This window comes from Vigna radiata, unplaced genomic scaffold (genome assembly GCF_000741045.1).
Source record: "Vigna radiata var. radiata cultivar VC1973A unplaced genomic scaffold, Vradiata_ver6 scaffold_43, whole genome shotgun sequence".
Lineage (NCBI taxonomy): Eukaryota > Viridiplantae > Streptophyta > Magnoliopsida > Fabales > Fabaceae > Vigna > Vigna radiata.
In genome coordinates this window covers 656,210-681,946 of record NW_014542924.1, presented here as the reverse complement: position 1 = coordinate 681,946, position 25,737 = coordinate 656,210, and the positions used below count along the sequence as shown (strand labels likewise).

General features: G+C 34.5%; 1 protein-coding gene across 3 annotated transcripts; it reads left to right on the top strand.

The window, feature by feature from the left end:
- The first annotated feature begins 993 nt into the window (after positions 1-993).
- On the top strand, positions 994-16,977 carry LOC106752747 (protein ACTIVITY OF BC1 COMPLEX KINASE 8, chloroplastic). Of its 3 annotated transcripts, none has more exons than XM_014634495.2 (21): positions 994-1,613; positions 1,700-1,835; positions 3,956-4,122; positions 5,238-5,358; positions 5,453-5,553; positions 6,339-6,437; positions 7,218-7,328; positions 7,422-7,501; positions 7,634-7,703; positions 7,972-8,045; positions 8,159-8,228; positions 8,327-8,415; positions 12,726-12,850; positions 13,388-13,468; positions 13,547-13,607; positions 13,708-13,762; positions 13,843-13,941; positions 14,055-14,144; positions 14,978-15,037; positions 15,114-15,241; positions 16,163-16,977. In XM_014634495.2, exons 1-20 carry the CDS (start codon positions 1,152-1,154, stop codon positions 15,228-15,230), a joined length of 2,268 nt encoding a protein of 755 aa, XP_014489981.1. In that variant the 5' UTR covers positions 994-1,151; the 3' UTR covers positions 15,231-15,241; positions 16,163-16,977. The 3 variants fall into 3 exon arrangements, with proteins under 3 accessions (XP_014489981.1, XP_014489982.1, XP_014489980.1); XM_014634496.2 differs by lacking the exon at positions 16,163-16,977 and adding an exon at positions 15,409-15,742; XM_014634494.2 differs by having other exon boundaries at positions 995-1,613; positions 16,215-16,977.
- The last annotated feature ends 8,760 nt before the right edge of the window (positions 16,978-25,737 follow it).

The window sequence follows — 25,737 nt, the reverse complement described above, 5'->3', positions numbered from 1 at the left end:
GTTGTAATTTAGAGAGGAGTGAAATTGCTTCAATTTTTTTTAAAATTAAGACACAATCGAGACAAAATACAAATAAAATAATTAAATTGTGATTTTTCACTTAATATTTTTTCCAACCGTGACACATGACATATATTTTCTATGTGGTAGGATTCTCATTTCACATGTGACAATGTTTTTCTTTTTTGAAAATAAAAATAAAAAAAATTTAAAAAGTCAATAAAATGACGAACTAATACATTAAGTTAACGTCACCAAATTACATCATATTTTCAAAGTGAAAACTCAATCAAGACAATATAAAATGAGAACACATAATCGAGATTTTAGTACAAACGTGAGAATCATACTAAAATTTTAACCTTTAAAAATGCATAATTCATATTAATGTACTCTAATTTAAATGTCATCAAACTTTAGAATAGATAAGTAAATAATATCATTATTTATAATTTTAACGTAACTATTACTTTTTTTAATGACATTTAATCAATTGTTAAGTATAATAATAAAAGTTAAATTATTTGAATATTATATTATTTATAGATTTTCAAATAATTTAAATACCCCAAAATTATAATTTTTTATATTTTATTAATTTATTTTACTTCTTTTTACATATTTTTCCTTTAATTAGTGTCAATACATAAATTATCAAAATCAATATCTAATAAAGATTAATATCTAATGCGTGTTTGCCCCAACATTATAATATTATGTTTATTTCATCGCGTGAGAAGCACATTGAGAATAACTTACCATAAATAATAAGTGACTGAGTAAATAAAATATGTGATAATAAAAAAAATGTGAAATTCCATAAATTAATAATTTTTGTTTTGAAAGCACATAAAAATAAATATTCTCATTTTTCTCCATACATACTTTCATTTCATATCCATGACATTAATAAATTAATAAATAAACAAAAAATAAATATTTTTATGGCTGATCTTTCTTTCATAATGCCACGTGTTCCCTTCCTCTCCACCCCTTTCCCTCCTTTCTCTGTGTTCCACTCCACTCTTCCTTTGTCTCCTTCTACTTCCCTTCTCCACTGTCACATTGGTTCTTCACTCCCCACGCCATGAAAATCACGCTCAAACTATAATCCTTAGCTATTCTCTCTCTTCAAACTTCCATTCTTGGCTATGTCTTCTCCTCTCCATTTACCCGAACTCCATTTTCTCTCTCCTCAAATCACCCACAAACGCCGTATCTCCCTCTCCAAACTCCCCTCCTCAGCTTATTCCTTTTCCCGCCACGCCGCCTCCAACGTCACTCTCCGAGCCACGCGAATCCGCGCCTCCAGAGATGATTCAGCGTTGGCTGAGCGAGTGGATGATGTCAAATGGAGCGGAAACGGCGTTCCTGCCGCTAATGGAAGGGATCGAGATGTTTCCGGCGACAATGGCACCGTCCAGGGATTCGCTAACGGCGCCAGTAATGGGAGCTTGGTGACGTACGATTACGAAAACCAAAACGGAGTTGCTATGGAGGTGGTGGTGGAGGTTGAAGCGTCGAAGCTGAACGAGGATGGGAGGAAGAAAAGGTTGGAGGAGATTGGGAAAGAAGACGCGTGGTTTAAACAGACCGGGAGCGAACAAGTCGAGGTTTGTCGTTTTGATTATTTTGATTGCTTATGAGTAGGTTCTTTGTGTTGAAATGAAATGAAGTCTGGGCGTTTGGTTTTTCGCAGGTTGCAGTTGCGCCTGGGGGTCGTTGGAGCAGGTTCAAGACTTACTCTACAATACAAAGAACTTTGGAAATTTGGGGATTTGTTGCCACGTTCGTTTTTAAGGCTTGGCTGAACAGTCAGAAGTTCTCTTACAAAGGTTTGTCCACTCAAGAGTTCAGAAATTATTTCGATCCACTGAAATTTGTTTTTATCATCACCAATATTTTGGTTATGGCCTTGTTGTATTTTTTGTGTAACTTGATTTGACTAAGCTTGTAGGAGCTTTGGTCCTACTCTAAACAAATTTCCTCATACAATACTGTGTATGAAGTGCTCAAATATCTGTTGGGTTCCTGGAATTTAGGTTACTTATTAGACAGATACAATCAACCATGACTCCTTACTGGCTGAATTTCTAATATTATTTTAATCAAGTAGTGATTGCAATCATGAATCACATTTGTTGGGATGTTAACATGTTATGTTATAGTTGGAACAGTTATAAATGAAAACTTATTCAATGACTCGAGTATAGAATATGTGATGTCTGTGTGATTTGGTATATTATTTTTACCACTAACATCTTAGTTTTTTTTTTGAATGTGAGGTCTATATGCCTTTGCAACTACTTTAGACATTTCTGTGCAAAATTATGTTATCGAAGTGTAGAAATTTGAGTGCATGTCATGGCAGGTTAGTTGTGTTAGCAGTGTTGATGATTAATACGTTCTCAACTCTTGAATTCCAATTTCAACTTTAATCTTACCAAGTGTCATTATCATTTTTAGAAGGACAACGTATTAAGATATTGCTCATATCACTTCTTAATGAGATCTTAATGTACCCTGTCACGTGTTGGACCAGACATTTAAACTGCTGACAAAGGCAGACGATCCAATAAAAGTCCCCTTTACACTGCAGAATAAACATCCATCTAGTGTGCAAAATTATAGGGGACCCAATAACAAATATTAGATAGACCTTATATCTTCTTAAGAATTTGGACCTAGGGTGAAATTCAACCATATATAAAATTCTTATAGGGTGAGGATTGTCAAGCTTTTTAAGAACTTCATTAGAGACTTTCCGAAACATCCCTTGATGCCCATGGCTTCAAGTGTATTAATGTGGTAGCCGGACAACGAAATATAAGATAACTTTGATATATCTTTGAATTTGGATTCAGGGCTTAATTCAATTATACTAAACTAGTTTATAAGGTGAGAATTACCTAAGCCTAGTGAGAAAAGAAATACATTAGCCACATCTTTGGTCAATGTGAGATCGCAACACAGTCCCTTACACCCAAGATTGGACATCTAGATCGAGGACAAACGTGGGTCATCCAATAACGCCCTCAAGCATATATGATTTGACATATAGAGCATAGGCCAATATGAGTGACCAATAATTGATTTATGATAGGCTTTGATATTTTTATCATTTGAGTTTAAGGCCTAAATCCTACAAAAGTGACTCATATTGTGAGTGTTGCCCAAGCTTTGAAAATACTACTTTGGCCATATATCTTAGTTGTTGTGGGACTGATCATCCCCTCTCACACCCAACACAATGAAAGGGGTTCAAAGAGGCTGCAACTAAGTTGAACTAGGGGTGTTTGGCAAGGAAATTTTCAACGCACTCTCATGCATTGGGCTATGAGCCTGAATCATGGTAATATAGGTGGGCTAACAATGGATCAAGGATAAACTCTAATACAACTTAAAATTTGGATTTAAGGCCTGACATAACTCCCAAAATCAAGTCGTAAGGTGAGAATTGCCTAAACCTTATAAGGAATACGTTAACTGTCATATCTCTTATCAATGTGAGATCTCAACACACCTCTTCACATCTAGGATTGAGCATTGAAGCATGGGTGGTTCAATAAGAACAAGCGCATGTTCCGGATTGAATATCTAGTGCATGTGTACATACATTTAACCTAGTTACAAATTTAATATAGGCTTTTATACCATCTTATAATTTGGGTTAAGGCATAACGGAACCCATAAAATTGGGTTATAAGGTGAGGATTGCTCAAGCTTCGTAAGAGCTAAATGGGCTAGAGGTTGTCACAATTAAGGCAACCTTTGAAAAACCATATTTTATTATTTGGTCTTTACTATGTTATTTTATGGTATTTATGATCAATACGTGTTTAATAGCCTACTCCTAACCACAACCAAAAGATCTGTTCATCTATGTAGTGTTTCTGTGTTGAATTTGTTGGATATCAGTTTCTGTTTTCATTTGATCTGAAGTTATTATTTGCAGGAGGAATGACTGAGGCAAAACAAACCTTAAGGCGGAAGGCCCTTGCCAAATGGCTGAAGGAAAGCATCCTGAGATTAGGTCCTACATTCATCAAAATTGGCCAGCAGTTCTCCACGAGGGTGGACATTCTTCCTCAAGAATATGTTGACCAGTTGTCTGAACTTCAGGTAAATTAGAGTGTTGAACATAATTTATGAGATTATTTCCCTGCATTGAGATCTTTGAATTAGTTTTTGTTACCAGTCATATTTATCGTTTAAAAACAAGATGAAAGACTAGAAGTGTCACATATAGAGTTTTCTTCCACTGGTTTCTGTATGCAAGGGACGTGGCTTTCTAATTGTATTTGAGCATTCTGTTGACTGTTCCTTATTCTACTATGGTGTCTTTTTGTGTCTCACAAAGTATAAGATTATCAATAAAGTTGGGGGTGATTATAGTGACCTCCCTTAAGGTTAAAAATTACACTTACACTTTTTCTAATTGAAAAATTATACCTCCCTCCATTGCACATCCCTTGCTTTTGTTATTTTTAAAGATACTGTGATATAATTTATTTATAAAAAGGGGGAAATATGTGTACTTTAAAAAATGGTTAAGCAAGACTTTAATATAAAATAAAGGAGGAGGTTGGTGTAATTTTTCAATCAAGAAAGATACTATATTATGACTTGTACATAAAATGGGGGAAATATGTTTAATTGTTTTTAATAAAACACGTGCACGAACAAGCAAGACTTTGATATATAGTAAGGTTAGTCAGTGCACTTTTTTAATCAAGAAGGATGTAAATGTAATTGGGGCTAGCCACTAAACTTAAGGAAGTTTAATGTTTTAATTTTGTAAATCTTGTAATGAACTTTCAATCTAGTCAAGAGTAATTTTAGGTTGAGGTTACATCTGCACTTTATTATGCAAAATACATTTTCATTTCTTATCATAAGTTGTGCCTACTCAATCTGTGTCCATAAACGGAATGACAAATGACCCAGACACATTTTGATGTAATTTATTATATGAGAAACAAATTTTCTTGTTATAATAAGATTGACTGGTTTGTTTGTAATTCTTGTATTCTTGTGGTCCAAGATTTGCATCTTGCTCATGTACTTTGGCAGCAAGTGATAAAAGAACTGTTGAAAATGTTTCCCTTTGAGTTCTGAATCTGATGACAAGATGATCTTGACATAAATCTACATGTAAAAAAGGCATACAGTTAAATAGAAAAAATTAGGGAGGGTTGCATTTTTGGTGCCTTAGTCACTTTGTATTTTGGGTTCAGGATCAAGTTCCTCCATTCCCTTCAGAGACCTCTGTAGCTATTGTTGAAGAAGAGCTTGGGTCTCCTATAGGTGATATATTTGATCAGTTTGACTATGAACCAATAGCTGCTGCAAGTCTTGGTAATCAATGTTTTACTTTACCCATCCTTGTATTTAATGTATCATATTTGATGAGAAGATGGGATAGGAAGCTCTTCTATTTTTTCTAATACAGGTCAGGTTCATCGTGCAAGATTAAAGGGACAGGAGGTTGTTATTAAAGTGCAAAGGCCTGGTCTGAAGGATCTTTTTGATATTGATCTTAAAAACTTGAGGGTCAGTGTGATAACATAAGGCTTTCCTGTTATGCTTATGGTGTTTTTCGAAAATCTGATTTTACTTTTTGATAATTCGGTTATTTCCTCTCAAATTTATCCGCTAATGATTTTTATCACTTCAAAAGTACCTAGTCCTCTTAAAAATTTGTACTATATTAATTTTCCCCCCTTTCCTTGCATAGTGACTTTCTTGTTTGCATGTATATGAACATATAATATCTGTATTCTTTAGGGAAAATTTCACTTACCTATTCTGAGGTTATGCTTAGTGACACTTACATCTCCTCTAGTTTTAAAATAAACATTCAGCTCTTTTATGTTTTAATAACATAACATTCACTTGCCCTCTAGTTTTTAAAGAGACAGTCTTTCACCTTCCTTTTGTATTTAGTAACTGACACTCATCTCCCTTATATTTTTAAAAGTACCATACGACTAAGTTAAATGAAAAATTATGAAATTAAAAACTAAAGATCTAGAATATAAAAATTAAAGAATTTATAAACAAAAACAAATATAAATAAGATAAGGGAGGTTAGTGTCACTTTTTTTAAAAACATAACAGAGGTGAGTGTCACTATTGAAAACATGGAGATGAGTGTCATTTAGAAGTCTATTTAAAAGTTATAATAAGTGTGGGTGTCATTTTATTAGAAACATAAGGGAGGTAAGTGCAATTTTCCCTATACTTTATGGAAGTTACTGGTAGCAGCACTTCTATCCTCGTTTGTTTTTACCACTGCATATGGAACAATGGCACCAATATCTTTTCTTTAACCCCAGGTTATTGCTGAATATCTTCAAAAGCTTGATCCAAAATCAGATGGTGCAAAGAGGGATTGGGTTGCTATTTATGATGAGTGTGCCTCTGTCTTATATCAGGTGATGATTTCTGGAATGCTTCTTTCTTATGTTACTTGAGTTTACTGAACTGAAATAAGTAATTTGTCTAGCTCTCCATTATCTCGTTCTAATACTGTTAGAAAGTGAGGTCCAATAATAATTTTGTATAGAAACACATCTTTTTTAGAAATTGAGATTTGGCAGAGGCTTGTAAGTGTTATGCTCTGTGGAATTGCATGTGAGAAAACTGAAGAAGTTCCTCTGGTTCATGGGAGGTTTTCATAACAAAGATCCTAGAGTTCTGCAGGGTGTAAGTTGTCAGAGACTAAAGATATAACTATATTTCAGTTGCTAGGAGAGAAGAAATTAGGTAGCTCGCAATGGTACTTTGTTGTGACCTGCAGTTGTAGTCCTTTAAAAAAGAGGCATACTTGTTGGTTGTCCCAGATTTCATATTTCATTAGATATTTTCAAAATTTCAAACAGTAATAGCGTTACTGTGCTACGTTCTAGTTGATGTTATTGATGCGAAGATTGGGAAGACATAAAGAAGTTTTAGAGAATTTAATGCTTGCATGTTTACCAGAAGTTAGATCATAGTTTTGCATCATCATAGATTGTTTACGTATGAAAAAAGCTTGGTGTAAGAACTAAAAAACCCATCTAAACAATACAAACTTGAACTTAGATCATACATAAGAGATCATTCCAGTCACTTGAGTTGCCGGTCTGTTCTTGTTTTGGTATGATGTATGCATGGTTCTCAGCAAATTGCATTCTCTGACCCTGTTACTGCAACATGAATTTATAATTTTTCAGGAGATTGATTACACCAAGGAGGCTGCCAATGCAGAATTGTTTGCTAGTAATTTTAAGAACATGGATTATGTGAAAGTTCCTACAATATACTGGGATTATACAACACCACAGGTTTAATCTTCATTGCTCTTGTAATGTTGTAATACACCTTTCCCATTTTAGGTCTGGTAACTTACTTATCCGTAATCTATGTTGCCAATGCAGATTCTGACAATGGAATATGTTCCAGGAATTAAAATAAACAAAATACAAGCTTTAGATCAATTGGGTGTTGACCGCAAAAGTTTAGTAGAATCTTTAATTATATGCTGGCAAAATCACTATGAACCTGTTAGATTGTTATATTTTACTTTTGTGCATCTCTGTTGAGGATGGCACCTAACTTGATTCAAATTATTATTTTTTATGTTCTACAGGATAGGAAGATATGCCGTTGAGTCATACTTGGAACAGATTTTATCACATGGTTTCTTCCATGCTGACCCTGTGAGTTTTTATTTTTAGAATTGATATCATAAATCTCTATATGTTATGTTATATATGGATTGACTGTCTGGTAAATTGTATTGTAAAGCCAAATGGTTAACTGTCTTTGCACTTGTTCTTATACTGCAACATTAGCATCTATTTGCTGAGAAATGAGATTGGTGCTACCTGTTTTACAATTAATATTCATATCTCTCAGATGAACCCGTTGTATTCCTCTCAGATGATTTTTGTGTGTAACCAATAGATGTTTACATATTCCTTGCAGCATCCTGGAAATATTGCAGTTGATGATGTCAATGGTGGAAGATTGATCTTCTATGATTTTGGAATGATGGGGAGGTACGTTCTTTGTCTTTTGTGGCTATTTTATTTATAAAGTCACCAGCAGCACATACTTAAAGCTTTGTGAGATGGTTTTCCTTTACAAATATGTCTGGTATTGTGCCTTACAGTATCAGTCCAAATATTCGAGAAGGTTTGCTTGAAGCATTTTATGGGGTTTATGAGAAAGATCCGGACAAGGTAAACTCTTTTCATGATCGGTCCTACATGAATACCAGACCATATCACATTATATACTCAAATACTTACCAAATGAAGCTTGTTTTCTGGTATATTAGGTTCTACAAGCAATGATTCAAATGGGAGTTCTTGTCCCTACCGGAGATATGACTGCTGTTAGAAGAACAGCACAATTTTTCCTTAACAGGTATTCATAGACCAATTTAGGAGGGGTGTTAGAATAATTAATAAAGCCTAAGTAGGGTGTAGTGTGCTATTAGCTGAACCTATAATTGTACCTAGTTCTGCACCTAGGTGTCTGGTGTAGTTCCTTAATTTTCCATGTACTCTTGTATAAGTTTTTCATTATAAATAGAAGATTGAGAGGGATCTCTCAAGCCCTCCAAAATATATTTCTCTGTATTTAATCTTAAGTTGGTATCAGAGTAGGTTGATTTTGCTCTGCCTATCTCCATCATCTTCAGCATAGTTTTTGCCGCCATTCATTGTCTGCCGCTGCTGGCTACCGCCACCAGCCACCATAGTTTTAGTCGGCAACCACTGGATCTAGAGCGCCTCTCCGAGCAACGAATAACCCCACTGATGCTTGAGGCTAATTCTCATCTACGTGTTGCCAAGCGATCCACCTAAGTTCGCCATTGCAAGGCGTGTGATGTCCACGTGCCGCCTTCCACTTGCCGAGTTTTGTCGCACTACCTTCCACTCACTGAAACTTCATCGTGTTGTTGTTGCCAGTGTCGCCAGACCTTGCTATCTCGGTTTTGGCCTTCAAAGCTTCGTTCCAACGTGGTCCAAAGTCACCCTTGTGGAAGTCACCCTAGGGCTCTTGTTGGTTCCTTATTGTTTTTGTCTTGGTCAACAATCGATATTGGAAATGCTATTTTATTCTCTAGAAGTCCCTGCATTACTTTTGAGAAGCTAAATGGACAAAATTATCTATCGTGGGCTGTATGGACAAAATTATCTATCGAATTGGAGAAGGATATGAAGTTGGAAGTTTATACCCTCTAGGATCTAGTCCGAATGTGTCCTGTGTTGCATCCCCAAGTCCTAAACTTTTACATGATTGGTTAGGTCTTCCACATTTGTCAAAACTAAAGAAAATGGTCCTTAAGCTTACTAGTCTCTAAACCTTAGAATGTGAGTCCTATCAACTAAGAAAACATGTTAGATCTATGTTTCCTAAACGGTCTTAGTCAAGGTGTAATTCTAGTTTTTCTATTATTCAATTTCATATCTGGGGACCTAGTCGTGTTTTTTCTTTTGGTTTTAAGTATTTTCTTACATTTATTGATGAATGTCCTAGATGCACTTGGGTTTATCTTGCGAAAGGCCGTTCTGAATTAATGGCTATCTTTACATCTTTTTTGAATGAGATCAAGAATCAATTCAATCAAGGAATTACAATTTTCAGAAGTAATAATGTTAAAGAGTATTTCTCATCTAATTTCTTTGCTCTCTTAAGTTCACATGGTATATTACATCAATGTACTTGTCCTCGCGCACCATAACAAAATAGTATAGTAGAAAGGAAAAATAGACACTTAGTTGACATCGTATGCTATTGTTTTGTGCAAATATTCTTGTTTGTCATTAGGGGGATGTCATTCTAATTGCATGTTTTCTTATTAATAGGATGCCATCCTCCTCCCTCAATAATAAGGTTTCTTTTTCAATTCTCTTTCCAAATGATTCTCTCTTCCACATTTCCCCTTATGTGTTGGGTTGTGTTTGTTTTGTTCATGACATGTCACCAAGGTTGGACAAACTGTCTGCTCGTGTAATCAAATGTGTCTTCTTAGGCTATTCTTGTCTTCAAAAAAGGTATTGGTATTACTCTCTTGAAACCAAGAAGTACTATATGTCTGCCAATGCTTCAAACTTTGAACAAACTCCTTACTTATCTCCATCTGTTCAAGATATCCATGTCATACAACATGTCCTTCCTATAGCAGTGGTTGAGTCTAGTATCCCTAGTGTTTTTGTCAATCCCAATGTGACTTGGAGTCCTTCTGAACCATCACCTCTACCTATTGATATCCTCCAACATAGGACCCCAATGAATAGTCCACTTATTCAAGAACACAGTGAATCCTCTACTTCAAATTCTTCTCCCTCATCACTCGATAGCACGACTCCTGGTGAAGGTGATTCAGGTTGGCCCATCACTCTAAGAAAAGGTGCTCGTTCCATTTGAAACTCATGTTCTATTTGTAATTTTCTAAGTTATCACCAATTGTCACCTTCCTATTGTTCTTTTCTATCTTTAGTGTCTTCTATTACCATTCCAAAAAATGTGAAGGAAGCACTTGACCATCTTGGAAGGCGCAAATTAGTTGCAAAAGAATACATTCAAGTTTATGGACTCGATTATAGTGATACTTTCTCTCCACTGACCAAAATGACTACTATAAGTCTCTTCTTTGCCATGGCAACAATTCGTCACCGGCTACTCCATCAATTGGATATCAAAAATGTCTTTCTACATGGTGATCTTGTAGAAGAAGTATACATGGAGCAACTTCTCGGGTTTGTTGCTTAGAGGGAGTTTGGTAAGATTTGTTAGTTGCAATATCTGGAGTCTTGCAGATCATTTAGTTTTTTATTGCAATATCCCTCTTGGGAAATGTATTTACCTAATAGTCTATGTTGAGGATATAGTTTTTATAGGAAATGATGTTGTTGGAATTGCTCAATTGAAGGATTACTTGTGCAAACATTTTCAAACCAAGGATCTTGGAAGTCTGAAATATTTTTTGGATATCAAGGTAGATCAGTCAAAAGATGAGGTTGTAGTCTCTCAAAGGAACTACACTTTTGACATCCTACAAGAGATAGACATGCTTGATTATAAGCTAGTAGATAATCCTATGGACCTAAATAAAAAACTAATGATAGAAGAAGGTGAATCATTGCTTGATCTAGAAAGATATAGGCAACTTGTTGGAAAGTTAATTTAGCTTACCATTACAAAGTCTGATCTATCTTTTGCAGTTGGAGTGATTAGTTAGTTTATGCAGGCCCCATTTATTGGCAATTGGAATGTCGTTATTCGCATTTTAAGGTACTTCAAAAAGGCTTCCAGACAAGGTTTGCAATATGAAGATAAAGGAAATGTCCAAGTCTTCAAATATTGTGATGTTGATTAGGCAGACTCACCCACTGATAGACACACTACTACAAGGTATTGTGCTTTCTTGGTGGAAATGTTATCTCGTGGAAAAGTAAGGAGCAAAATGTAGTGGTCCGATCAATTGCTGAAGCTAAATGTAGGACAATTCTCACTTGTGAACTTATATGGGTGAAACAATTTCTTCGAGAGCTTAATTTTTGTGAAGTTTAGATCATGAAGATGTATTGTGATAATCAAACTGCTCTCCACATTTGCATCAAATCCAATGTTTCATGACAGGACTAAATGCAGAAATTGATTGCCATTTTGTTCGGGAAAAATTGTTGTTGAAGAAATTTGTACCAAGTTTGTTGGATTTAATGACCAACTTGCATATATGTTGACCAAATCCTTAAGGGACCTCAAATTGAGTTTATTTGTTCCAAGCTTGATATATAAAATTTGTATGTTCCAGCTTGAGAGAGAGTGTTAGAATAATCTATGTATCATCATTAAGCCTAAGTAGGGTGTATTGTGCTAGACAATTTATTAGTTGTATCTTGTTCTGCACCTAGGTGTCTAGTGCAGTTCCTTAATCTTCCATGTACTCTTGTATCGTAGATAAAACACCTCTGGTACTTAAACAATGATATTATTACCTCAATTTAATATTATTATGTGGAGAAGTACAAGGGTTGTATTGTAAATTGTGAATTTTTGATTGTAATACACATTACAATTCAGAAACCACCTAAAAATGTTCTAAATTGGAGATCTAAGTCAAAACTTTTCATCTTGAAAAAGACAGGTTTTGCTGATTCAATATATTTTCTTTACATAGTTCTTTGGTTGTCTCATTTGACAGTAATGTCAGAGGCTGAAATTCGTTGCTTGTTGAATGGGGTTTGTGCAGAAACACCTTGTATATTGATAAGTTATGTTAGAAATAAAACAAATTCTACCTGAACTTTTTTACAGCATATTTCTGATCAGTTTTGGATTTATTAGGTTATCTTATTGTTGCCCACTGATAATCTTATTAGGGCAGAGAGGAAGGGGAGGTTTGTAAGGAACAGTCAGAATAATTAGCTGGGGACAGTTTGAGCAACTAAAGGGGGCTTAGTTAGACAAATAAATAAGAGGATGTATGGGAAATGACTATTCTGTTTTGTATCGTTTGGGAAACTGAGCGTTAGCTCTATGTAGAATAGGAAAGTCCTTTGGAAAGGGAAAAAGTTCTAAAAAAACTCTTTCATTTATCATTCTCTCTGTTTCTCTCTCCCATAAACCCAACCAATTTCTTGATTCCTAGCATTTTTTTAGCTCAGGAACAGCTTAGGGTACTGATTACTTATGTTTAACCTTGAATTAATTCTCTTCTACAGTTTTGAAGAGCGCCTGGCTGCACAAAGGCGTGAGAGAGAAGAAGCAACAACTGAACTTGGATTCAAAAAACCATTAAGCAAGGAGGAAAAAATTAAGAAGAGGAAACAACGTCTGGCTGCTATTGGTAATGCACCTGATGTAACCGAATACATATTTTAAGTTTTGGCTATATAAATGTGCTTAAAAGTATTGCAGTTGATTTATCCGCCTTATGTGAAGATAAAAAAAGTAGTTTGGTCAGAATATATAATATGCGGGCTATCTCCTACCCAGCTACAATGATTTTAGTTACAATTAAAACTTTATGACTTTTGGATCAATCATACTTGAGGATTATTAAATTGTATGAAGTAGCATTCGAGTAGGTGAAAATTGAAAAGTCCATATTGAATTGCTTATACTTAAGGTTTTATATATGCATTTTTATCATTTATTTATTTTAAATTTGTTGGTTTTTCCTTATTGGTTATAATGATTTCGTTTTTGAAGTTTGGCTTTCATTTGCCTCAGATAAAAGAATTATGCATCCAAACATCTAGTACTTAAAATTATTGAATATTATTGTCCATTAATTTAATAACATTATGCATCCCGTGGCCTTATGGCTTGTTTACTTTGAAAAAGGGAGGGATTATGATGCCAGCTGTCTTTCTTTAAACAGGTGAAGATTTATTATCTATTGCAGCCGACCAGCCATTCCGATTTCCTGCTACATTCACATTTGTTGTTAGAGCCTTCTCAGGTAAATGTAATTAATGCATAAATTTGAATATCCTAAGTGCGTGGTTGTAAGGCAATAAGTCAACTTTTGTCTCTGCAGTGTTGGATGGCATTGGAAAGGGGCTTGACCCACGCTTTGACATTACTGAGATTGCCAAACCGTAAATATTGTCTTCAAAATTATTAACTTTTGAATTATTTTCATTTGTTTGTCAAATTTATGTTTTATGTATCTGACAACTAGCGGTCCTGACCATGTAGTTACGCCCTGGAGTTGCTGAGGTTTCGTGAAGCTGGGGTTGAGGTTGTCCTGAAGGTAGTCACAAACATGTTCTACTGTGAGTTCAGTAAATATGATGATTGCTTTCTATCATATCTATATCTTATGACGTACAGGACTTCAGGAAGAGATGGGATAGACAATCTCAAGCATTTTACAACTTGTTCAGACAGGCTGATAGAATTGACAAGCTCGCTGAAATTATCCAAAGACTGGTATTTCCCTGATTTTCATAAATATAATTGAAGTTGACATGATTCGTACCTGTTGTTTGTTTTGAACTTTTGCTATTGTAAATCACTGCTTATTACACTTAATTTTTCCACAGGAGCAAGGTGATCTAAAGCTCCGAGTTAGAACTTTGGAATCTGAGAGGGCATTCCAACGTGTTGCTGCAGTCCAGAAGACTATAGGGAATGTGAGTCAAGCTAACACGTGACTTATTTGAACTATAAAAGTTAGCTTGTTTCTTCCTTTGGTTAAAGTTTGTTTTACTGCTGTAAAACATTGTCATTCTTTGTGGGTACATAGGACCTCAATATCTACTATAAGCAGCTCTAGGCTCCCTTGTTGTATGGTAGCTCTTGCAAAATCTAAGTCTTCTGGAAATTAGAACAGCTATTTTCATGTGGTGGAAACACAGTACTATATTAAATGAAGTTGTATATGCGCTTGTAGATGGGTGTAACTCATTTCTTAGTGTCTTTATACTTTTTTTGCCTAAATTTCTGAGTGCCCAACTCCCCATGCTTCCAGTTATATTTCGTATATTGCAAAGGTGTAACTGTATGGTGTCTACCTTATAACATACCGGTAGTCAACATCTCAATATTTCTATTTCTCCCATGGCTTTTAAAGGATTGATGGATAATGTTACTGGAGTAGACACTTGGAAAACCTGTTGGGATGATATGGGTTCTATATGTTTCTTGGTTTTGAAAACTGTTTTCTGTTTTTCTTTTCTTAAATAACCTATTTTTACGAGTGGGTTTTGAAAGTTGTTTTCAAATTTTTTATTTCATTTTTAGTTTAAGAAATTTGAAACTAGAAAACAAGAACATCTCAAAGCTGCTTTGATTTTCAAATTTCAGTTTTCAATTGTTCATGTTCTTCATTTTGCTTTCATATCTTCGTATTCCTACTATCAAAAAATCAATTTTTAAAAACTGTTTTACGAATAATTTTTAAATATTGAGAAAGAAATTATGAAAGACATTCTTATATTCATGTTACCCTTTTGTCAATTAACAGGCAGTGGCTGCTGGGAGCCTAATCAATCTTGCAACTGTTTTGTATCTCAATTCAATTCGTGTAAGCTTTTCCCCACCTTGCATCTCTTTTTTATCTGGTTTGATCTCACTACTCAGTCACGGGTTGTCTTTTTCAGATGCCTGCCATTGTAGCATATATCTTCTGTGCAATCTTTGGTTTTCAAGTGCTCTTTGGCATTGTAAAGGTCAAGAAGCTAGATGAAAGGGAACGATTGATAACAGGAACTGCATAAGCAGCTAGATGGTATGCTTTATTTTTGTAGCATTTATCTTGCTTTATTTTTTCTTGAAAAAGTGCTATACGTAGTATGTTCTATTTTTGATGTCATGCAAGACTGTTTACGCGTTGGTGAAATAGATCAGTTAGCAATTTAATGGCATAAGTTTTTTTTCCCACAAATTGCTGTACAGTTTTTGACAATAAGCATGCACGTTGTAACCTTTTAGAGCTGACAAATGTGACATGATGGCATCACCCAAGTACTATACTATTTAGTCCGTCTTCCAACAAGGGGCTAGTCTTTTTCTGATGTGATCGATCTCTTGTTTGTACTATTCTGGTATTTTTTAAAAAAGAACTACGAAAAATATGTAACTAGTTATGGACAGTACTTTTTACCCAATCCTCTATATCTTTCCTTTTTTCTATTAAATTTTGGTGTCATGAAATTCTTTGACACTATTGTTATCATGGAATACAGGTTCTCTATGCCATGCTGGAGGGAAATGAAATGATATTAATTTAGTTAATGTTGGATATTGCTAATAATGATATAACAAATGGTAATTCTAATGTATATCGTTTTTAATTTTATTCAAGGTTTTAGGATTGTTGTTCCATGCATTGTAGTGTCTGTATCATAGCACATTAGGGGGCTTTTGGTTTGTTGGCGTACTTTCTCTTTGGTATCTAAGAAACCTTGTGTTCGATATGATACTTAACTTGGGTTCCTAGGTATCATACAATTTCATGTCCTATGATGATTTCATACAAATATCTGGTATGCTAGCATCCCAGCTAGGGATTAATCTTAAATGCTGCTAACATGAAAGTACTGATGTGTAGAGCTAATTATATATAACTGAGATGCAAGATAGGGTATTCAGGATATTTAAAGCTATTGACGGTTTGCTATTTTAAAGTAATACTATGCTGTGCCTGCAGGTCTTTGCCATGTCCTTTATTTATAGGTTTTTGCTTGGGCTTATCATTGCAGATTAACGACGGAGAAATAGCACATGTTCATTCATGGTTACAACTCAACAACCAGAGCATGAAAAGATGAAATGATCCGGGAGATGATAGAAAGCAATACCCAATATTTCGAAAGACTTTCAGTAAGTACACAAAAATTTGAATTAGCAAGCGATGGGGTGTAACTCTACCTAAATTGACAAGGCTCTTAACCAGGAAGTACTATAAGGAAGAAGAGCACCTGTTGTTAATTAACAGCGAGTGCGATTAAGTAGAGAAATTTCACAAGTACTTAAGAGCCACATTTTTGTCATTACACCCAATCTCACTCCCAAAATAAAAATAACAATTTCATGTAATAGCCGTATAGTAACTTGTATAGGCATGATAAATAATTTGCATATATTCACAGTTACATTCCACTCCCGAATTGAACCGAAATTTGTCAAAGTTTATCTATTTTCTATATAGCATGACTGTTGTAATAACTATAGTGTATGATGCAGCTTCCAACAAAAGTTTAAGAAGAGGAAGGTTTGACCGAAACTGACTTCCATGGATTTGTTCAATGAAAAATGTCTGCAAGTGTCATCGTTGTGCGTGTTAGATTTAAATTGCATATAAACCAATAGGCTTTTCTAGGTGGTTATGCAAGTAATTTACGAGTTTCAAATCTGAGCACCTTACGGCAAGGTAATCATTATGTGCAGAGTCTACTGAATTGACTGTCTTTATTTTCCGGTGAGTCTTGTCCATGGCATGAAATTAATTATTTCTTTTGTCTACGCTCGTGCTTTTCATCTACAATATGACGTGAGGACCTAATACGCCAAAATTATATACTGCATAGCAATAAAAGTGATAAGGATATAGTGGAATATGTGAAGGAATCCCAAATGGTAGATGGCTTCCAACCTTTCATAAAGGACGGCAATTTATTATGGCATATCACATGGGCATGTTCTGTTATCTTTCTCTCTCTCTCTCTCTAAACGAGGACCTTCAATGTCCTAATAAATAAACTCATTTGACTATGGTCTCTGGAACCTCTGTAATTGGGTTGCACTGCTCTATTCTTCATAATACAATTTTCAAATTCAGATTCTTCATACATAAAATAAATCTTAACCTCAACAAGTATGTCGGTAACTAAGATCATTTCTACTTCATGTCCCACTCACCCAAAATGTAAATTACTTTCTATGGATCCACAAGACAAGCACGTAGCAGTCAAAGGGACAATTTCATTCCTTTCAAGATTATTACTACGCATGAATGAATAAAACATAGAAACAATGGCCATGTTCAAAGAATCGAAAGCAGATTGTCGGTTTCTTTTCTTATATAATTAAAGAAAGGAAAATACTGTGTTTCAAATTTTTCAAGAGCACGCAATCAAGATTTTAGCTATAACTCGTACAAAGCAAAGAAAGAAAAACATACAAGAACTTCCATTGCAAGATAGTTAGATTCAGCTGTTTAATCACTTCAATGAGATCAAACCTTTAAAAATATTTTATTGTGTGTGAATTTAATTTTATACCAATTTATATAACTATTTTATGTTTACACTTTTCTTTTTAAAATTTTATCTTTATTCTTATGTTTCTTTATGAATGTATGAATAATGTGGTATGCACCACATTCACTATGTTTCTACTAGTTAACATAAAGAGGATATTTGTAACATATAAAGAGATCTCTGTACCGAATGGTAGAAAATGTTTGAACCGAAAGACTGAGAATGTAGAAGAATTGGAGGGAAAGACCGTTGTTAGCAAGGGCCACGTGGAAGAAGAAAATAAGAGAAATGACATGTGTAAAAGGGTGAGAGCACGTTGGGAGAATGTGCTTTTAAGGGATTTCGTTTGGTGAAAAGAAACAATTCTGGTATGAATCCAATTCCTTTCTCCTCTGCTGAATTTTGATTCTCTTTTAATAGAAATATCCTCTTATACCAAATTCTTCTCTTCTCCTTCTCAGGTTGAACCACATACATGGGGAATTCTTGATAGAATATTGTTTTAGTCTTTTTATACTGTTATTTTCTTACAAACTTGTTCCACACATAAACAATTGCATAGATTTTACCGTTATATCTCTGTTTCAATAAAATTCCTAGTTACATTTTGGTGCTTTCATTGTCGTCAATGGCTGAAAATACTCAGATGAAAGATATGAAACCTAGATCACTTCCATTTTGAATTGGATCGAGAAACAACCAGATCGTGACAAAGCTAATCGCGATTTACTCATGCAATTTCAAACAGCTAACAATGATCGTATGGATCAGATGCAGAAATTGTTCAATTCGTTCACGTCTAGCAACAATCGGCACATTGATGCTTCGAACTCAACTGGTTCGCCCTTGCTGGTGACTCCCTCTGTTTTTGTAGTGCTGGTACGCAACATATCCTTGGGTTTTCCTCACTTTGATGGCACCACATCGGTGTTAGAATGGATTTTCAAAGCTAAGTAGTTTTTTAATTATCATCATACTCCTGATCAAGAGAGAGTGGAGATTGCTTCTATTCATTTTGAGAAGGATGTGATTCCGTGGTTTCAAATGTTGCATCGTATGGCAGTGGTTCGCACGTGGTCAGATTTTACGAGAGCTTTGGAAAGTCATTTTGAGAAGGATGTGATTCCGAGGTTTCAAACTGTATCAATCCGGAACAGTTTCGGAGTACTACCTCAAATTCATGGCCCTAGCAAATAGATCGGAGGGTTTTACAGATGGTGCGATCTTAAATTGTTTCTTAAGTGGGTTAAATCGGGATATTAGAAGAGATGTAGTGGCTCAATGTGCTACTAATCTTCTCCGCGCGGTGTCTTTGGCCAAATTGTATGAAGAGAGGTATGCTCCTGTTTTGCACCAACGTTCTACCACATATACACATCAGTATTCTCCCTTGTCTTCTACCAGTGCAAATCTTACTACAACAAAGAATACTGTGAAACAGGTTTTACCTCCACGTTTTCCCACACCTACCAGTCCTCCACTACGCCAGTCTAATGTTAAAAAAATTACACCTGTTGAGATGCAATTAAGGAGAGAAAAAGGGTTATGCTATTTTTGTGATGAGAAGTTCACTTTCAATCATAAGTGTGCTAATAGACAGTTGTTGCTCTTACAAGTTGAAGAAGAGGATTTTGATCATGATCAGGATATTGAGAATATTCAATCTGCCACTCATACAGCTAGTGACGATGGCTTAGAAGATAATCACCATTTGTCCTTAAATGCTATGAAGGGAGGCTTTGGTGTTGGCACTGTCCGCTTTGTTGCTCACATTAACTCTTTGCCAATCACGATATAGTAGATTGAGGTAGTTCAAATAATTTCTTACAGCCCAGAATTGCTAAGTTTCTTAAGTTGGACATAGAAGCAACTCCTTTGTTCAATGTTATGATCGGGAATGGCAGTTATATGCAAGCTGAAGGATTGATTAACGACTTGCATATCCACGTTCAAGGGGTTTAATTTGAGTTACCTGTATTTTTGTTACCTATTTCTAGGGCTGATATGATTTTGGGAGCCAGTTGGTTAAAATCCATAGGATCTCATATTGCAAATTATAATGCTTTACCATTAAAGTTTTTACATGAAGGGAAATTTATAACTCTCCAAGGTACTAGGGATTCTTTACCTATGCAGGCACATTTTCATCATATACGCAGGATGGTAAACACTGCTTCTATAGTTGAAGTTTTTAGCATGCAGTTGCTCACAGAAACTCCCTCCCAATCCCCTTTGTTTGTATTGCCTGAGGATGTTGCACTAGATTTAGCATTAGTGTTACGCACTTACAGTTCGGTTTTTGTCACCCCTACAACCTTGCCACCTCCTCGCTGCCAGGATCATTCTATTCCTTTGATAGAAGGCTCTCAACTTGTTAAGGTTAAACCATACCGTTACCCACATAGTCAAAAAGCTGAAATTGAAAAATTGGTGCAGGGCATGCTTGAAGAAGGCATAATCCAACCAAGCAAAAGCCCATTTTCTTCTCCAATTATTTTGGTCAAGAAGAAAGATGGCTCCTGAAGAGTATGTACCGATTATTGTGCTCTGAATGCTATTATGATTAAAGATAAGTTTCTCATTCCCACGGTGGATGAACTTATTGATGAGTTATTTGGCGCAATTTTCTTTTCAAAGCTTGATTTAAGATCAAGTTACCACCAAATCTTGCTGAATCCAAATGATAGATATAAAACTGCTTTCCGCACTCATCATGGACATTATGAATGGCTTGTAATGCCATTTGGGTTAACTAATGCCCCGACTTCATTTCAATGATTAATGAATGAAATTTTCAAGGACTATTTGAGGAGCTTTGTACTCGTTTTTTGACGACATTTTGGTGTTTAGTGCCACATGGGAAGAGCACTTGTATCATTTGGAATTAGTCTTAAAAACACTTCAGCAACATCAATTATACGCCAGACTTTCAAAATGCTCTTTTGGGGTGCGCAAAATCGATTATTTGGGTCATACTTTGTCTGGTACAGGAGTTGCTATGGACACTTCTAAATTAGAGGCTGTCAAACAGTGGCCTATACCTACCACAATCAAACAATTGAGAGGATTTTTAGGCCTCACGGGTTATTATAGGAGATTCGTTAAGAGTTATGCCTCAATAGCTGCCTCCTTAACAGATTTGTTAAAAAAAGATTCATTTCAGTGGACTCAACAGGCATCTCGGGCATTTGACAAATTGAAGGATGCTTTGACATCTGCTCTTGTGCTCGCTATTCCAAATTTCAAAGAACCATTTTTTTTGGAAATTGATGCTTCTGGGTCAGGAATTGGTGTTGTTTTAAGCCAATCTCAACATCCTATTGCTTACTTCTCAAAGAAACTTTCCCCTTGCATGCAGAAACAATCTGTTTATATAAGAGAATTTTATGTCATAACAGAGGCGTTGGCTAAATTTCGACATTATTTGCTGGGTCATAAGTTTATCATTAAAACTGACCAAAAAAGTTTGAAAGAATTGTTGGAACAACAACTTCAGACTCCAAAGCAACTTCAGACAACAACAACTTCCTAAATATTTAGGCTATGATTTTACTATACAATATAAATTGGGGAAGAGAACATTTCAGCTGATGCCCTGTCTCGAAGCTGTGTGTTGGCCTGGTCTGAGCGTAATTGTAAATGGCTCGAACAAATTGTTCAGTTGACAAAGGCAGATGCAAAATTAAGCAAGTTGATGTTGCAACATTCACAGGGCATTTTACCTCCTCAGAAGTATGTGGTTAAAGATGGCTTACTTTTCAAAAGTGGCAGATTAATGATACCAGCAGATAGGTCGTTAAAGAATAAAATCCTGCAGGAGTTTCATGATTCTAAAGTGGGGGTCATGCGGGCACTACTAAGACGATAGCCAAAATTTGTAATCAGTTCTATTGGCCAAAGATGGAAGACGATATCAAACAGTATGTACGACAATGCAGTATTTGTCAACAAGCTAAAGCGGATCAAGCTTTGCCTTATGGGTTATTACAGCCTTTGCCAATACCTTAACAAATATGGGAGGATATAACTATGGATTTCATTACACATTTACCCATTTCACATGGTTTTTCTACAATTATGGTGGTAATTGATAGACTTTCCAAGTTTGGCCATTTCATTCCCTTGAAAGCTGATTATAACAACAAGACTGTGGCAGATGCTTTTATTAATAATGTGGCAAAGATTCATGGTTTTCCTAAAACCATTGTATCAGATAGAGATAGGATTTTTATCAGCTCATTTTGGCAGCACCTATTCAAAGCTCAAGGCATTACATTTGCAATGAGCTCGACATATCACCCTCAAAGTGATGGTCAAACTGAGATACTTAACAAGACCCTGGAGATGTATTTTAGATGCTATGTTTTTTAGAGTCCTAAGCTCTAGTATTCTATGCTTCCATGGACACAATATTGGTATAACTCTTCTTACCATCATAGTATTAAAATGAGTCCATTCAAAGCTGTTTTTGGTCGCGAAACCCCAATGGTTATTCCATATGAAGTTAATGTTAATGATCCACCTACTGTTCAAGACTCCCTCCTTATTAGAGACACCTTGTTGCAACAACTCAAGCAAAATCTCATGAGAGCTCAAAATTACATGAAAATTCAAGTAGATAAAAAACGTCGAGACCTGCAACTGAACATTGGTGATTTTGCATTAGTAAAACTACAGCCGTATCGACAAAATTCGGTGGCTTTGAGAAAGAATCAAAAGCTCAACATGCGTTTTTTTGGTCCATTTGAAGTAATCGAGAAGATAGGTACAGTGGCTTACAAGTTAAAACTGCCTTCGACTGCTAGAATTCACCTTGTTTTTCACACATTACTCAAAAAGTTTGCGGGCAACCCATCTCCACCATACTTTCCGTTACCCTTGGCCATTAATGAGTTTGGTCCTGTTATAGGCCCGATGAAAGTACTTGATACAAGACTTATCCAGCGCAACTCCAAGGAAATACCACAGGTGTTGATTCAATGGCACTCTACTGACCCTCAGGAAGCTACTTGGTAGGATCTTAAGGAATTTCAAAATGTTTACCCTCATTTCAACCTTGGGGACAAGGTTGCTTGTCACGAGGAGGGTATTGTAACATATAAAGAGACCCCTGCACCGAATGGTAGAAAATGTTTGAACCGAAAGGCTGAGAATGTAGAAGAATTGGAGGGAAAGACAGTTGTCAGCAAGGGCCACGTGGAAGAAGAAAATAAGAGAAATGACATGTGTAAAAGGGTGAAAGCACGTAGGGAGAATGTGTTTTTAAGGGATTTCTTTTGGTAAAAGAAACAATTCTGGTATGAACCCAATTCCTTTCTCCTCTGCTGAACTCTGAATCTCTTTTAACAGAAATATCCTCTTATACCAAATTCTTCTCTTCTCCTTCTCAGGTTGAACCACATCCATGGAGAATTCTTGATAGAAGATTGTTTTAGTCTTCTTATAATGTTATTTTCTTCCAAACTTGTTCCACACATAAACAATTGCATATATTTTACTGTTATATCTCTTTCAATAAAATTTCTCGTTAAAATATTATATTATGAAATAACTAAAAACTATCACAAATATAAATTTTAAAATAATTATTATAAAAATCGACAATTTTATTATTAACGAGCTGAATGGTGCTGTAAAAAAACAGTTATACTCCCGTGCATTTAAATTAAATAACCAATCTTTTCATTCTTTAACAATATTTAGTGTTATAGACATTTTTTTTTTGTAAAAATTAAATGGAGGAAGTGAAATACGAAAAGGTGGTTGTGAACAGTAAAGAAAACAAAAATGTAGATTTCAGTATTTTGTTGTGTGGCGACAATTTGCATATGTTAGATGAAAAAATAATAATGGAACATTCTGGCATGTTTGTGCATAGAGTCAACGCACAATAATTTCCAGAAAGTTTTGGACAAACAAAAAGTTCCGTACACTAAACTGTGGATAAAGTTTTTATAGAAACTATGATAAGTAATCTGAAAAACACTTTTTCCTTTACATAGTTTTTGCAATTGACGGATGTTGGATAACATAATTTAACTGCAGAATTTGCAGAAAACACAGCATATATTTCTAGTTTTAGAGAAAGCAGGAATGATTACAAGTTACAAGTATTCAGGAAAGAAACAAACAAATTAATGAGATGTGATGATGTCTAAGGCAAAGAGATGGTGTAGAATTTATAAACGATAAAGATACTTAGACAACATTTTTTTGACAACATTTAAACATCATCATACATGTCATTGTATGATTGGTCCATGGTGATGTCACTGTGTCATTTGAACCAATCATACAATGATACGATATTCAAATGTTGTCAAAAAATATTGTCTATGTATCATTACCCATTTATAAATTTGAATTTTCTTAAAATGTCACTGCATATAAAAAATTAAGTGATATATGAAAATAAATAAATCTAATACATGTTATATTCAAGTTCAACCACTATACTGGTTCGCGATGATATGGACAAAACCAATCAGCCCGATTAACAAGTTTAATTGTTAAAACATAAAGACAAAGACAAACTTTAACAATAAAAAAGTTTAAGGAATCTATGATAAATTTTATTATTAAAAGTAAAATAGATTAATGATAGGTATTTTATCTATTAATAAAAACTTAATTTTCCATGTGAGAATCAATACTTTTGAGTTTGAGACATACACTGATCCTAACTCACTCAAACATTTTCTAATATAAAAAATAATAGTATTAAGATTTAAGAGAAAAAAAAAAGAAAGAAAATATGGTCAATTCGCATATATTTAAATTGCCAGCTTGGGCCTCCATCCATACTTGAACGTCTTCACTATTAAAGCCCAATTTAGGTATTGCCACGCACTGTGTTCAAAATTAAAATAAACTTATCTACGAAAAAAAAAAAAGTTTGGTCATATTTATTATATATCCTAATTTTCCTTATAATTTTACTAATACTTTTAAATCCTAATAGATAAATTATTTTGTATCTTCTAATTTACTCAATATTGCAAATTTTTCTGTCTCGTATTTTTTTTATCACAATTTAGCCTGCTTTGGTGAATTTTTGCATATTTTATGTTAAAGTTGAAGTATTCATTGAAGTTGTAGACTTGAAATTGATATTATTATTTGCTGTAGTGGTGTTCCAGTGTTAGTACAGATAGCTCTAAGATAAATTATTAATGTTGTAAGATTAGTAAATTCCATTTTCCTTTCATTTTTAAAATTTTGTATATTTCTAAAACTTGAAAAAGGTTATGCATAATATATAAGTATAAGTTTCATGATTATTCAATTGTGATTTATCTATATTTGTAAAATTATTAATGTATTTTTTTAATTTTTATATTAAATCAAACCATTATTTTGTTTATCACCAATCAAAGAAATATTCCTCACATACAATAGATCAAATTAATGGCGATGTAAGTAATAATTGTGTAGGATTAAAATTCTTCTAGTTGTTCTTGTCTCCAAGGATGTTGTGGAGAGCTTTTCACAAAACTTATACTAATTAGATGATTTAAAAAAGTAGTGTGATGACAGTTTAAATTTGACAACCTTAACATGAAATTTATTAAAATTATCCATAAGATTTGTAAGTATTAATATTACAAATGAAAAATAAATTCGTTCGTTTTTAAAGTTTTTTTTTTTGACAAAATAATTTCATATTTATATACTTAATATTTTAGAGTAAATATAGAAATGGAACATAAAAGAATTCATTTAAAGAACTATTCTTTTCTGTAGTGCATAAATAATGTTTAACATCATGTGCTTAACATTTAACGAAAAGAAAAAAATCAACGTAAAAAATGACCAGTGATATTTTTGTAAATAAAACGTCATTATAGAAGTTGGTTCCTCAAAAGTCAGACGTCAATTAAGATATAAACATCGATCCCATATCAAACGTAAAAAAGGTCCGAAAATAACTCATTTTAAGCGTTAATATTAATTTTTTTTACGACATAGACGTTGATCCCCCCACATTAGACGTCAAATCCTCCTTTAGACGTCGGTCTCCCCA